Here is a 15,942-nt window from a genome sequence, read left to right as displayed (position 1 = left end):
TCTCCTGTCTCAGCCTCCCGAGTAGCTGGGACTACAGGTGCTCGCCACCATGCCCGGCTAATTTTTTTTGTATTTTTGGTAGAGAAGAGGTTTCACCGTGTTAGCCAGGATGGTCTTGATCTGACCTTGTGATCCGCCCACCTCGGCCTCCCAAAGTGCTGGGATTACAGGCGTGAGCCACCGCGCCCGGCCGGCTTTTAAGCAACAGAAATCTATTCTTCACAGATCTGGAAACTGGGATCCAAGATCGAAGCACTGGCAGATTTTGTGTCAGGTAGTTGGCCACTTTCTTGTTCATAGGTAGCACCATATTGCTGTGTCTTCATTTGGTTGAAGTGACAAACAAGCTCCTTCTGGCATTTTTTATAAGGGTATTCATCCCGTGACCTAATCACCCTCCAAAGGCCCCACCTCCTATTACCATCACATTGAGGGTAAAAATTACAATATATGGATTTTGGTGGGCCACAAACATTAAGACCATTGCATACGCATCATGCAGTGTCAGAATTACTAATTCATATCATTGTAAAAAACAATTCAAAAGTAGAGTTCAACATTTTTTATAGTTCTTTTTGTCTTTAGACTGAGGATATATAGTCAAACACTGTACTGTTTAATAAGTTGCTTAAATTACTTCTTGCTGTCACCTTTAGACTGTTTATGTTATTGATTTGAAATACATTTAGGTTAATTTGTTATTCTATGATTTTCACTTTCCTAGTTTATCTACAAAGAAATCTCATTCTTGATTTTATATTATTGGGTATGTCAGTCATCAACATGTTCCCATGAGTCAATGCTCTACCACATATTATTCTCAGAGAAGTGCCACTCCCCTCCTTCCTACCCCTAAACCACTTCCACAGTGTTGCCACCTAACACCTTTATGTAACTAATTTTATTATTTTCATTACCACTTTTTTTTAACAGAATAGATGTGTTTCTTATTTTTCCTTTTTACTTAAATGTTAGGACAGTACACTTCTAATTCTTCTATATTCACATAATAACATCTTGGAAATCATGTCATATGGAGTAATTTATTTTTAAAACTGCATAAATTCCATTGAGTGGTTTATATAACAGCGCTGCAATTTATGGACATTTCAGTGACTTCCAATATTTTATTATTACAAATGATGCTGTTATAAATACACTTGTACATTTGTATATTATCCCTGTTGAAGATACATCAGAAGAGTACATCCCAGAAAGCAGGATTGAAAAGTGAAGATATTAACAGAAATTTTGTTGCATATTGTCAAGTTGCCTTAATTTTTTGGTACCATTTCCATTTGCAGAAGTAATGTATAAATATACTCTTGCCTTGAAACTAGCTAACAAAATGTGTTATTACAACATTTTTAAAGTTTTGCCAATCAAATGGTAAGAAGTGTATTTAAATTTAGTTTTAATTTATATTTCTTGTTTTTTAAATAACATAGAACATTTTTGCATATTTCCTGTGTCAATATTATTTTTCTTTTTGTAAATTGTTCAAATCTATTACCCATTTTTATGTTGAGTTTTTGGTCTGTTCGCCTCAATTTTTTTTTTAGAACAAGGTCTTGCTATGTTGCCAAGGCTTGTCTTGAAGTCCTGGGCTCAAGCGATTCTCCCACCTCAGCCTTGTAAAGTGCTGATTTACTAACTAGGGCCAGCCAAAGGCTCAACCATCACTATCTTTCATTAACATTTTAATCACTTTTGGCTTTTCTGGGTCATAGGGTCCTGATGGCAGAGAAACTTACATAGCAGCTGGGACACATTGCACAGACTTATCTTGGATGAGTCAAAATGTTTTCAGGTCACACAAAATAGGCAAAGTAGCACGCCTCAATGAGGAATAAGTAGCATACAATAGCCCCAGTGGTCCACTAGGCGTTGTGACGCTATTTTTTGATCGTAGGAAGGGCTATATTCTACTTGCCCTACACCCAGAAGGGATAGCTCAATAGGCCTACATCAGTGAACTAGTGGAAATTTCACCAAGGTGAAAGGCCCATGAATTATTATAAGATTTATTTCTTCCCTCTGGTATGTATGTATCTTACAAATATGCCTAGATTCCTTCCTGCTTCCTTCTCACCAGGCCCAATCATCAAAATATAAATGTGCCATTTGACAATAGGAGTTAGTCGTTGCCAAGATGTTTGAATATTTCTCCTTTTGAGTACATAGTCACACGGGTTAATGGCTGTAGGGCCTTGTGAAGCACTCTGCAATGTACCAGGGTCCATCCTAATACAGAACTGACCTCCCGTTTATTGAAGCAATTGTGGATTTGTAAACTGGACATGTGTTAGAATTGATTTGGGAGATGTGATTCTGTTAGGTAATTCCAGCTGGATTTCTGTTTACTTGCAATAGAATCCTCCTGCCTATACAAATAAAGTAACAGTGTAATAGATTTCCCGTCAAGTTATTTACTATGAATGCCAAGATCAACAACACAAGGTTAAGAAGCCATGCATAATGACTGAAGCTTTCAGGTTATTCTGATTGAGCTGGAATTTGATGCCTTGTCCTCATCTTTTTCTTTCCCACTTTCTGAAGCACAAATCGGAGCAACTAGTAAATACCACTATAGTCCTTCGTTTGACTATTATGTCCGAAACTAACAAATTCATAGTCATCTAGAATCATGCCTTCTATAGGTATATGCTTGGGATTATCCAATATATTTGGCATATATTTATCACCATGCCGTGGCTTTAACAACCAATGCCCTATTTTCCACTGGAAATAAAGTCAATAGTGCCTTTAAACTAAAAAAGATGAGAAATCCAATTTGAGAAAACACAGAATTGATTTAGAAAACTCATTCTTAAGATTCTCTTCCTCTAGAACCACTTCTGGAACAAAATATCTTTTGGTCAGCGTTGAAACGGAGTAACAAAATCAATATGACATATACAAATGATTTATTGCAAGGAACTTTCTTATGCCACTGTGGGACTGGCTAAGCAACTGCAAAAAACATATGGCTATACCCCAGGATGGCTCAGATGGAACACTAACCCACGAGAGGAAGATGCTACTAAAAGGTGCAATTTCTTTTTTCAAAGAAGCTTCAGCTCTACTTTTAAATAATTTCAAGTGATTCATCAGGCCCACTGACATTATCTCACATAATATCCCTATTCAAAGCCAACTGATTATGGGCTAAATATCTACAAAATGCCTTCCATATATATATATATATATATTATATATATGTATTACTGTTTGATTAAATAACTAGGGACTGTAGTCTAGGCATGTTGTAATTAAAATTGATACCACACAGATCCTCATCATCAGAAAACTGTTTAAGGAAAAATTAATATTCAGTACACCAGGATACAGCAGGCATTAGAAATGAGGTTGGAGGTCAACTTATTTATACAGCCTTTAACATTAGTGTCAAATTAGGACAATCCTGTTAGGAGCAAGTATGCTTAGTGTGTTCCTAGTTTTGTAAAATTCTATACAATTGTTACCTATATGCATAGATATGCTGAACCATCCTTACCAAAATATTCATACTTCCTATCTTCCACTTTCTTTTTTAGACTTTTCTGTACCAAAGTAATTGTTTCCAATGTCTAGACATTATTCTTGCAAGTAAAATGAGTGTATTTTTACTATAAAAATTAAAAACAACAACAAATCTATCCAGGAAGTTATTGTCATAGTGTATCAAAAAAAAACACACACGCACACACACAAATGTTGTGGCATTTAACTCAAACATTTAAATGGATATCCTACTGATATGGTCAGAGAATAATAACTTGGGAAGCTTCCCTCATTTTTCAAACACAGAGATTGAGACTCTGCAATAATTCCCAATTATAATAATGTACCCAATTTCAAAGTTAACATAATGAACTCGCCAGGGTCATACACATAAAAGGGACCCAGTCCATGGTGAGAAGTGGCAAGAAATACTGGCCACACAAAAGCTCAGGTACTACATATGAAGCTAGGTATTCAATATTCAGTTTTATTGGGAGTCAAATACTCATGCAGTCTGTGAGACATAAATATGAACAATAAAAACAAATCAGCTGTTAATATCACCCTGTGACCAATTTGAGGACCCAGGCACACAAGAGGGTAGATGGAAGGCCTACCTATGGTATTTTTTATTATAAAAATATTTAAAAATGTAATCTGATGAATTTTCTTTTACAAATAATTATCTTAGAGATGAACTATTACCTGGTGATAGTTTAAGAAAACCCCACAAGACTGCAGGCCCTACTTTTCTGATACCACATGCACAAAAAGTTAACATAGCAGGCATAAGTCAGACTGCTAACTTTAAAAAGAGCTGTTTGCAACACTGGCCTTTGGCTGGAGTCAAGGAACATGGGGTTTGAGAGAGTTACCACCTTTCCATAACGGGTAGGAGTGGTCACTGCGCCTAAACTCTACAATGCAGCTTATTTGGAACACTTGCTCTTCTTCTTAGAGTTGGGAATCTTGATATGTACTAGACACATACCTACATAATCAATCTCAATAAGAACCTGTGCTGCTGGTTGCTAATGAGCTTCCATTGTAGACATTTCACAAGTAGTATCACAATTCAATGCTAGAGGAGTTGAGTCTTATGTAACACCATGCAGAGAGGACTCTGGTAAGCTTGCTTCTGGTTTCCTCTAGACAACTGCCCATGAGCCATTTCCCTTTACAGATTCTGTTTTGTATCTTGTCACTGTAATATTGTTATAAGTACAACTATAGTCTCAGTTATTTTAGTAAATCACAGAACCCAGAGGTGGTCTTAGGGACCTCCAATCTACTATCCAAACTGGCACAGCATGAATATAGCATCATGAAAATATATTATTTAGAAAATTAATTATGAAAAGCTTACGTATCTCAACTAGATACTTTGAAGAATGCCTTTTAACCTAATACAGTTAAGTTACACCATGGTGTATAACTATGAATTAGCACCCAAATCAGCTCTTTGTCCGAGCTGGTTCCACACACTAAGAGACTGCTGCTGTCATGTTAAGTTCCCTGATCATGCGCATTTGTTCTTCAAAGAATCTGTTTTTTTAACCTCCACAATTATATATACCCACATTATTTCTGTCACTAGGATTTGCTTGCTTCCTGACTTATGCCTAAAGCAGAATCACACACATTAGTTATGAAGGCAGTTGACCACACTCATCAATCTGTATATCCAGGTGACCAGATACATTTTTTTATTTTGAAATATGACTTCCACATCCCTATTCCTTAATTTTGAACTGTCATATGACAATGTAGAGCAATCTTATTCAGAGTCCTTATAGGTAAGTGATTAATATTAATAATTTTTCAAATTTTTCATCACATAACTGCTTTGGTAAAATTGGTGTTCAATGAGACATTTAAATTGCATAAAATTATAAAATGAAAAATTCCAGCAAATACTCATTGCCAGGGAAAATGTCAGAATATTCATTCACAAATGATGTACGTACACACTAAAAATAACCAATAAACAAACCCAGAAACACAAAGACACTTAGTTTGTTATGAAGGCTACAATAGGATTTCCCTAAGGCATACATTATGCTCTTCTCTTTTTATTGTACATCTATGTCATCATTTTACTGGCTTTGTGTTTTTATATGAATAAATGCACTTCATACAAATTCCTGTGGTTGAACACTTGTTCTTTCCATTTTAAAATGAAGTGACATCATCCATGTAATCTACTAATTTTCAGAGTTTTAATGTTGTAATTTTCTATCCTATGATTTCCAGGTTGAACAGTTGTACCTTATACATACTGCCATATACCACTTTCCAAAAAACGTATTCTTATGGCCAACAATAAAGAAGAGTATGTAAAGGTTACTCTTGCTCCAATAATGAATATGTATGATGAAATCACCAAACTCCAACAAATTTTCTTGGTAGTTCATGGAGATGGGAAGAAATACTGAGGTTGCCAAAAATTTTCCTTCAAATTTGGCAAAGCTTCTACCCGAGAAGTCTGATAAAAGAAATAACTACAGCAATTAGAAGGCAATCATATTAAAGCCTGCACAGAAACGCAGAATTACAAATCATGATCAATTCAAAACTTATTAGGAATTTTTTTTTTAGATGAAGTCTCGCTCTGTTGCCCAGGCTGGAGTACAGTGGCACAATCTCAGCTCACTGCAACCTCCGCCTCCCAGGCTCAAGCGATTCTCATGCCTCAGCCTCTCAGGTAGCTGGGATTACAGGCACACACCACCACACCAGCTAATTTTTGTATTTTTAGTAGAGACGGGGTTTTGCCATGTTGACCAGGCTGATCTCGAACCCATGGCCTCAAGTGATCCACCTGCCTCAGCCTCCCAAAGTGCTGGGATTACAGGAGTGAGCCACCACACCTGGCCTTTACTAGAAAAATTTTTGTCAATGTAACCACATCTGCCACATTAGAAGTGTTACTGTGGGCTGGGTGTGGTGGCTCATGCCTATAATTCCAGCACTTTGGGAGGCTGAGGTAGGAGGATTGCCTGAGCCTAGAAGTTCAAGACCAGCCAAGCAACATGGCGAGACTGTCTCTATTCCTTAAAAATAATTTTTTAAAAGAAAAAAGTGTTTACTGTGAATCCTGCCTTAAAATTGTTGAAAAAACTTAATTGTACAATATGCAGTGGTCTGTTATTACAAAATCTTTTCACCTCATATTGTGAGAAAAGTGACAAATGATTGTTAAATTTATACTATATACAATCAAGGGAACACTAGACAGAATCCCAAATAATAAGAATCCGACTTGAGAACAGAGGATGAGGAGAAGCCAGGAGCCAAGTGGAATAAGATAATAATCAAAATAAAGGTCTACATTGCAGTGCTGAGTGTACCTTGCATTTCAACTCATGTTTCCATAAATTATTTCTTGCAAGATTTCTCCTTTTTAATACTATGATTTATTTTTTTCTTCAACTTTTATTTTAAGTTCAGGGGTACATGTGCAGGATGTGCAGGTTTGTTACATAGGTAAATGTGAGCCATGGTGGTTTGCTGCACAGATCAATCTATCACCTAGGTATTAAGCACAGCATCCATTAGCTATTCTGCCTGATGCTCTCCCTCCCTCCACCCCTCCAAGAGGCCCCAGTGTGTGTTGTTTCCCACCATGTGTCCATATGTTCTCATCATTCAGCTCCCACTTACAAGTGAGAACATGCAGTGTTTGGTTTTCTGTTCCTGTGTTAGTTTGCTGAGGATAACGGCTTCTAGCTCCATCCATGTCCTGGATGATCTAATTTCTTTTTATGTTTGCATAGTATTCCATGGTCTATATGTATGACATTTTCTTTATCCAGTCTATCATTGATGGGCATTTGGGCTGAGTCCATGTCTTTGTTATTTTGAATAGTGATGCAGTGAGCATACAAGTGCATGCATCTTTCTAATAGAATGATTTATAATTTGGGGGTATATACTACAGTAATGGGATTGCTAGGTGAAATGGTATTTCTGCCTCTAAATCTTTGAGGAATTGCCACACTGTCTTCCACAATGGTTCAACTAATTTATACTCCCACTAACAATGTAAAAGCATTCCTTTTTCTCCCCAACTTCACCAACAACTGTTGCTTTTTGACTTTTTTTTTTTTTTTTGAGACACAGTTTCACTGTTGCCCAGGCTGAAGTGCAGTGGCATGACCTTGACTCACTGCAACCTCTGCCTCCTGGGTTCAACCAATTCTCATGCCTCAGCCTCCCTAGTAGCTGGGATTATAGGCATGCACCACCATATCCAGCTAATTTTTTGTATTTTTAGTAGAGACAGGGGTTCGTTTCGCCATGTTGGCCCGGCTGGTCTCCAACTCCTGACCTCAAGTGATCCACCCACCTCAGCCTCCCAAAGGTTTGGGATTACAGCACTTTGAGCTGCTGCAAATGGCTTCTTTTTTACTTTTTTATAATTGCCATTGTGACTGATGTGAGACAGTATCTCATTGTGGTTTTGATTTGCATTTATCTAATGATAGTGATGTTGAGCTTTTTTTTCATGTTTGTCAGCTGCATGTACGTCTTCTTTTGAGAAGTGCCTGTTGATGTCTTTTGCCCACTTTTTAATGGTTTTTTTTCTCGTAAATTTGTTTAAGTTCCTTGTAGGCTCTGGATATTAGACCTTTGTCAGATGGACAGATTGCAAAGATTTTCTCCCATTCTGTAGGTTGTCTGTTCACCCTGATAATAGTTTCTTTTGGTGTGCAGAAGCTCTTTAGTTTAATTAGATCCCATTTGTCAAATTTTGCTTTTGTTGCAATTGCTTTTGGTGTTTTCATCGTGAAATCTTTGCCTGTCCCTATGTCCTGGATGGTATCACCTAGATTTTCTTCTGGAGTTTTTATAGTTTTGGGTTTCATAAGTTTTTAATCCATCTTAATTTTTGTATAATGTGTAAGGAAGGGGTCCAGTTTCAATTTTCTGTGCATGGCTAGCCAGTTCTCCCAGCACCGTTTATTATATAGGGAATCATTTCCCCATTGCTTGTTTTTGTCAGGTTTGTTGAATATCAGATGGTTGTAGGTGTGTGGTCTTATTTCTGAGTTCTCTATTCTGTTCCATTTGTCTATGTGTCTGTTTTTGTTCCAGTACTATGCTGTTTTTGTTACTGTAGCCTTGGAGTATAGTTTGAAGTTGGGTTGCATAATGCCTCCAGCTTTGTTCTTTTTTGCTTAGAATTGTCTTGGCTATTTGGTTCCAAATGAATTTTAAAATAGGTTTTTTTTTCTAATTCTGTGAAGAATGTCAATGGTAGTTTAATGGGAATAGCATTGAATCTATAAATTACTTTGGGCAGTATGGCCATTTCACAATATTGATTCTTCCTATCCATGAGCATGAAATGTTTTTCCATTTGTGTCCTCTCTGATTTCTTTGAGCAGTGGTTTGTAGTTCTCCTTGAAGGGGTCCTTCGCTTCCCTTGTTAGCTGTATTCCTAGATAACTTATTCTTTTTGTAGCAATTGTGAATGGGAGTTCATTCATGATTCGGCTCTCTGCTTGCCTGTCATTGGTTTATAGGAATGCTAGTGGTTTTGCACATTGATTTTGTATCCTGAGACATTGCTGAAGTTGCTTATCAGCTTAAAAAGCTTTTGGGCTGAGATGATGGGGTTTTCTAGATATAGGATCATGTCATCTGCAAACAAAGATACTGTGACTTCCTCTCTATTTGAATATGCTTTATTTCTTTCACTTGTCTGACTTGACTGGCCAGAACTTCCAATACTGTGTTGAATAGGAGTGGGGAAAGGGCGGGGGGCTGGTCCTTGTCTTGTGCCAGTTTTCAAGGGGAATGATTACAACTTTTGCCCACTCAGTATGATATTGGCTGTGGGTTTGAAATCTATGGCTCTTATTATTTTGAGGTATGTTCCTTCAGTACCTAGTTTACAGAGAGCTTTTAGCATGAAGGGATGTTGAATTTTATCAAAGGCCTTTTCTGCATCTATTGAGAGAATCATGTGATTTTTGTCTTTGGTTCTCATTATGTGATCACATTTATTGATTTGCATATGTTGAACCAACGTTGCATCCTGGGGATGAAGCCAACTTGATTGTGGTAGATAAGCTTTTTGATGTGCTGCTGGATTCAGTTTGCCAGTATTTTGTTGAGGATTTTTGCATTGATAGTCATCAGGGATACTGGCCTGAAGTTTTCTTTTTTCGTTTTATCTCTGCCAGGTTTTGGTATCAGGATGATGCTGGCCTCATAAAAAGAGTTAAGGAGGAATCCCTTCTTTTCAATTGTTTGGAATAGTTTCAGTAGAAACGGTACCAGCTCTTTTTTGTACCTCTGGTAGAATTCAGCTGTAAATTTGTCTGATCCTGGGCTTTTTTTTTTTTTTTTTTTGGTAGACTATTACTGCCTCAATTTCAGAAGTCGTTATTGGTCTATTCAGGGATTCAATTTCTTCCAGGTTCAGCCTTAGGAGGGTGTATGTTTCCAGAAATTTATTCTCTTTTTCTAGATTTTCTAGTTTATGTGCAGAGAGGTGTTTATAATATTCTCTGATGGTTGCTTGTATTTCTGTGGGGTCAGTGGTGATATCCCCTTTATCATTTCTGATTGTGTTGGATTCTTCTCTCTTTTCTTCTTTATTAGTCTAGTTAGCAGTCTATTAATTTTTTTTCAAAAAACCAGCTCCTGGATTTGTTAATTTTTGAAAGAATTTTTGTGTCTCTGTCTCCTTGAGTTCTGCTCTGATCTTATTTCCTGTATTCTGCTAGCTTTGGGGTTTGTTTTTGGTTCTCTATTTTAGTTGTGATGTTGTTAACTTGAGATCTTTCTAGCTTTTTGATGTGGGCATTTAGTGCTATTAATTTCTGTCTTAACACTTCTTTAGCTGCATCCCAGAGATTCTGGTACATTGTGTCTTTATTCTTATTAGTTTCAAATAATTTCTTGATCTATGCCTTAATTTCAGTATTTACCCAGGAGTCATTCACAAGCAGGTTATTCAATTTCCACATAGTTGTGTGGTTCTGAGTTAATTTCATTTTTGTTTTAATTTTTTGGGTGAATTTCTTAATCTTGAGTTCAATTTGATTGTGCTATGGTCTGAGAGACTGTTATGATTTCAGTTCTTTTGCATTTGCTGAGGAGTGTTTACTTCCGATTATGTGATCAATTTTTAAGAGCCGTGTGATGATGAGAAAAATGTATATTCTGTTGTTTTGGAGTGGAGAGTTCTGCAGATATCTATCAGGTCTGCTTAATCCAGAGCTGAGTTAAGGTCCTCAACATCTTTGTTAATTTTTTATCTCAATGATCTAATATTGTCAATGGAGTGTTAAAGTCTCCCACTATTACTGTGTGGGAGTCTAAGTCTCTTTGTAGGTCTCTAAGAACTTACTTTATGAATCTGGGTCCTCTGCTATTGGGTGCGTATATATGTTTAGAATAGTTAGCTCTTCTTGTTGAACCCTTTGCCGTTATGTAATGCCTTGCTTTGTCTTTTTTTTTTTTATCTTTGTTGGTTTAAAGTCTGTTTTGTCAAAAACTAGGATTGTGACTCCTGCTTTTTTCTGATTTCCATTTTCTTGGTAGATTTTCCTCCATCCCTTTATTTTGAGCCTATGTGTGTCTTTGCACGTGTGATGGGTCTCTTAAACATGGCGTATCAATCGGTCTTGGCTCTTTATCCAGCTTGCACTTCTCTGTCTTTCAATTGGGGCATTTAGCCTATTTACATTTGATATTAGTATTGTTATGTGTGAATTTGATCCTGCCATCATGATGCTAGCTGGTTATTTTGCAGACTTGTTTATGTGGTTGCTTTATAGTGTCATTGGTCTATGTACTTCAGTGTGTTTTTGTAGTGGCTGGTAATGGTTTTTTTCTTTCCATATTTAGTGCTTCCTTCAGGAACTCTTGCAAGGAAGGCCTGGTGGTGATGAATTCTCTCAGCATTTGCTTGTCTGAAAAGGATCTTATTTCTTTGCACTTATGTGCAAAGCTTACTTTGGCCAGATATTAAATTCTGGCAAAGAATTCTTTAAGAATGCTGAATATTGACCCCCAATATCTTCTGGCTTGTAGGGTTTCCACTGAGATGTCTGCTGTTTGTCTGATGGGCTTCCCTTTGTAGGGGACCTGACCTTTCATTCTCTCTGACTGCCCTTTACATTTTTAAATTTTGACCTTGGAGAATCTGATGATTATGTGTCTTGGGGTTGATCTTCTCATGGAGTATCTTACCGGGGTTCTCTGCATTTCCTGAGTTTGAATATTAGCCTGTCATGCTAGGTTTGGAAAGTTATCCTGGATAACATCCTAAAGTATGTTTCCAACTTGTTTCCATTCTCCCCATCTGTTTCAGGTTCCGCAATCAGTCATAGGTTCAGTCTTTTTACATAACTCCATATTTTTTTTCAGAGGTTTTGTTCATTTCTCTTCATTCTTTCTCTATTCTTCTCTGCCTGTCTTATTTCAGAAAGATAGTCTTCAAGCTCTGAGTCTCTTTCCTCCTCTTGGTCTATTCTACAATTGATACTTGTGATTGCATTGTTAAGTTCTTGTGTTGTGTTTTTCAGCTCCATCAAGTCAGTTATGTTCCTCTCTAAACTGGCTATTCTGGTCATCAGCTCCTGTATTGTTTTATCATGATTCTTAGCTTCTTTGCATTGGGTTATGCCATGCTCCTTTAGCTCAGCAAGGTTCATTACCCACTTTCTGAGGCCTACTTCTGTCAATTCAGCCATCTCAGCCTCAGCCCAGTTCTGTACCCTTGCTAGAGAGGTGCTGTAGTCATTTGGAGAAGAGGCACTCTGGCTTTTTGAGTTTTCAGCATTTTTTTTGTGTTGACTTTTTATCATATCTGTGGGCTTACCTACCTTCAATCTTGAGGTTGCTGACCCTTGAATGGGGTTTTTGTGGGGTCTTTTAGTTGATGTTCTTGTTGTTTTCTGCCTGTTTTTCTTTTAACAGTCAAGCCACTGACTTTTAGCAACTGTAGGGCTGCCACAGTTTGCTGGGGTCTGCTCGAGACCCTAGTTGCCTCTGTTTTTCCCGTACCTGGAGGTGTCACCAGTGAAAGCTGCAAAACAGCAAAGATGGCAGCCTTCTCCTTCTTTTGGAAGCTCTGTCCCAGGGGGATACTGACCAGTTTCTGGCCTGAAGACTCCTGTAGGAGGTGTCTAGAGACTCCTGTTGGGAGGTCTCACTGAGTCAGGAGGAACAGGATCAGGGACCTACTTACAGAAGCAGTCCGGCTGCTTTTGGTACAGCAGGTGTGCTGCGCTGGGGGAGGACCCTTCCTCACCCAGATTGCCCAGACTCTCCAAAGCCAGCAGGCTGGAACAGCTTTGTCAACCGAACCATAGAGACAGTGGTCGCCACTCCCCTGGGAGCTCCATCTGAGGTAGAGATTAGATTTCTGTCAGTATAAGCCTGGCTGGAGTGACTGAAGACCCCCCACAGGGAGACCCCACACAGTGGGGAGGAATGGATCAGGGTCCTGCTTAAAGAAGCAGTCTGGACCAGGTGCAGTGGCTCATGCCTGTAATCCCAGCATTTTGGAAGGCTGAGGCGGGCGGATCACCTGCGGTCAGTTCAAGACCAGCCTGGGCAACACGGTGAAACCCTGTCTCTATGAAAAATACAAAAATTAGCCAGGTGTGGTGATACCTGCCTGTAATCCCAGCTACTTGGGAGGTTGAGGCAGGAGAATTGCTTGAACCCAAGAGGTGGAGGTTGCCATGAGCCAAGAGCATGCCACTGCACTCCAGTCTGAGCAACAGAGTGAGACTCCGTCTCAAAAAAAAAAAAAAAAAAGCAGCAGTCTGGGCATGATCTGGCAAAGCAGGTGCTCTGTGTTGGGCAGGGGGATCCTCTCCTTGTCCAGACAACCTGGTCTCTCCAGAGCTGGCAGGCTGGAATGCTGAGTAGACTGAACCACAGAAATGGTGGCCAGCCTTCCCCCACAGGAGCTCCCTCCTATTTCAGGCTGAAGCCTGTTGCTGTTGGTTGGTTGAAATTCCAAGCCAGTGGGTTTTGTAAGGTGCCATGGAAGTGGGGCCCACAGAATGTTGCTGCCTGGCTCCCTGGATTCAGCCCCCTTCCTAGGGGAATATAAGGATGAATCTGCCACCTTGCCAGGAATTCTGGGGCTAGAGCATGTAAACCTCCTGGGTCTCTGTGTGTGCCTGAGAGGCTGCTCTGCCAAAACTCCACACAGCTCTGTGTATCAAACCCAAGGCCCTGGTGGCATGGGCTCACAAGGAGATCTCCTGACCCGTGGGTTGCAAAGATCCTTGAGTAGCATGGTTTCCTGTGCAGGGTTGCACAATCACTCACCGCTTCCCTTGGGTGGGAGTGAGGTTTCCTTTGGCTCCATGCCACACCAGGTGGGCCATAACTCCACCCTACTTTTCTTCATTTTCTGTGGGTTGAATTGATTGCCTAGTCAGTCCCAATGAGAGAACCTAGATATTTCAGTTGAAGGTGCTGAATGTACCTGTCATTTTCATTCCTCTGTATGAGTACCATGAACCATAGCTGCTTCTAATTGGCCATCTTGGTCTATCCCAGGTTTCCTCTTTTAGATACAATTTTGAAATATGTTTTCCCTTTTGATCCTTTAATATCACGTCTCTGATATTTCAAAAGATATGAAGCCCAGCCAAAGCTCTTTCTACATCTCTTACATGTACCAAACACACATACAAAGTGCCAATCAGTGTTAAGGTTGTGAAGATTCTGCAGCAAAGATACATGCAGCTTATATTCTAGCTGACATCAATTTTGACATGTCCATCATTAGAGATCTGTAAATGCCTGAGCAAACTCCTATTCTTTCTAAGGCCTGTCTCTTGAATAACTATAATTGCCAAACTTCTGAATGAAGCCCCAAATTACAAAGGTTCTGTGCTACAGTGGTTCTAAAACCACGTGGGTATGCTGAACTATGGCTGAAACTCTGACTTTAACTTAAATATTTTCCCTCCTGAGACTGTATGAAATGTATCATCAGCATGGATTCTGTAATAAGCTATGAGATATGAACTCAAACTGAAGTGCTTACCACATGTATCAAATTTTTAATGCTTCTCCCATTGTGAACTCTCAGATGAGCTTGTAGTTGAGAAGACTATCACAGATATCACCTTACTAAGGTTGCTCTTGAAAGTGAACACTCCGATGAAGTTGAAGACTTTGAGGCATGACTGAAGCACATGGCAATCTCCCCAAACTTCCATGGTTTCTCTGTCATATGGACCCTCTGATGCATATCAAGTCAAGTGCCTGCTGTAGTACATCCCACGCTCCTCACATTTGTATGGATTATCTCCACTGTGGACTTTTTTCTTGGTCTTTAAGATGTGATCTATGGCCGGGCGCGGTGGCTCACGCCTGTAACCCCAGCACTTTGGGAGGCCAAGGCGGGCGGATCACGAGGTCAGGAGATCGAGACCATCCTGGCTAACATGGTGAAACCCCGTCTCTACTAAAAATACAAAAAATTAGCCGGGTACGGTGGCGGGCACCTGTAGTCCCAGCTACTCGGGAAGCTGAGGCAAGAGAATGGCGTGAACCTGGGAGGCGGAGCTTGCAGTGAGCTGAGATAGCGCCACTGCAGTCAGGCCTGGGCTAAAGAGTGAGACTCTGTCTCAAAAAAAAAAAAAAAAAAGATATGATCTATGTACAAAGCTCTTCCCATAGTTCTCATATTTGAATGGTTTTTCTCTGCTGTGGAGAATCGATGGGTCAGATGAGTTGAGGCCCAGCCAAAGCCCTTCCCACACTTCTCACATTTATATGGCTTTTCTCCCATATAGACTTACTGATGTAAATGAAGCTGTGAATTCTGAGTAGATCTCTTCCCACACTCCAGATTTCAATGGCTTTTGTCCACTGTGGAGTCTCTGATGTTTCAAAAGACATGAAGCCCAGCCAAAGCTCTTTCCACATTCCTTACAATTATAGGGTCGCTCTCCCCTGTGGACCCTCTGGTGCATGTCAAGATTAAATTTACTGTTGTACCCCTTCTCACACTGCTCACATTTGTATAGCTTTTCTCCAGTATGGCATGTCTGATGGGAATGAAGTTGTGAACTCTGAGTAAAACTCTTTCCACACTCTTCACATTTGAAAGGTTTTTCCCCACTGTGGAGTCTCTGATGTTTCAAAAGACAAGAGGCCCAGCCAAAGCTCTTGCCACATTCCTTACAATTATAGGGTCTCTCACCCGTGTGGACCCTCTGGTGAAACTCAAGATCCAACCTCCTTTTATAGTCCTTACCACACTCCTCACACTTACATGGCTTTTCTCCATTGTGGGATCTCTGATGGGAAGATCGTCGTGAATTTGTATAAAATCCCTTCCCACATTCTTCACATTTGAAGGGTTTTTGTCCACTGTGGACTCGCTGATGGTTCAAAAGACATGAGGACCATCTGAAGGTCTTCCCACATTCTTTACAATTATAA

General features: G+C 39.4%; 1 protein-coding gene across 1 annotated transcript in view; it reads right to left on the bottom strand.

Annotated features, from left to right (window-relative positions):
* Positions 1 to 3,971: 3,971 nt before the first annotated feature.
* ZNF221 (zinc finger protein 221) overlaps positions 3,972 to 15,942 on the bottom strand; it is a 28,557-nt gene continuing 16,586 nt past the window's right edge. The window contains 1 exon segment of the mRNA XM_063600356.1: positions 3,972 to 15,941. Within this exon segment, the coding sequence (XP_063456426.1) occupies positions 15,267 to 15,941 (675 nt within the window). The 3' untranslated portion in view covers positions 3,972 to 15,266.

Source organism: Pan paniscus, chromosome 20 (assembly GCF_029289425.2).
Source record: "Pan paniscus chromosome 20, NHGRI_mPanPan1-v2.0_pri, whole genome shotgun sequence".
NCBI lineage: Eukaryota > Metazoa > Chordata > Mammalia > Primates > Hominidae > Pan > Pan paniscus.
Note: the sequence above shows the minus strand (reverse complement) of the source record. Positions and strands in the feature narration are given on the sequence as shown.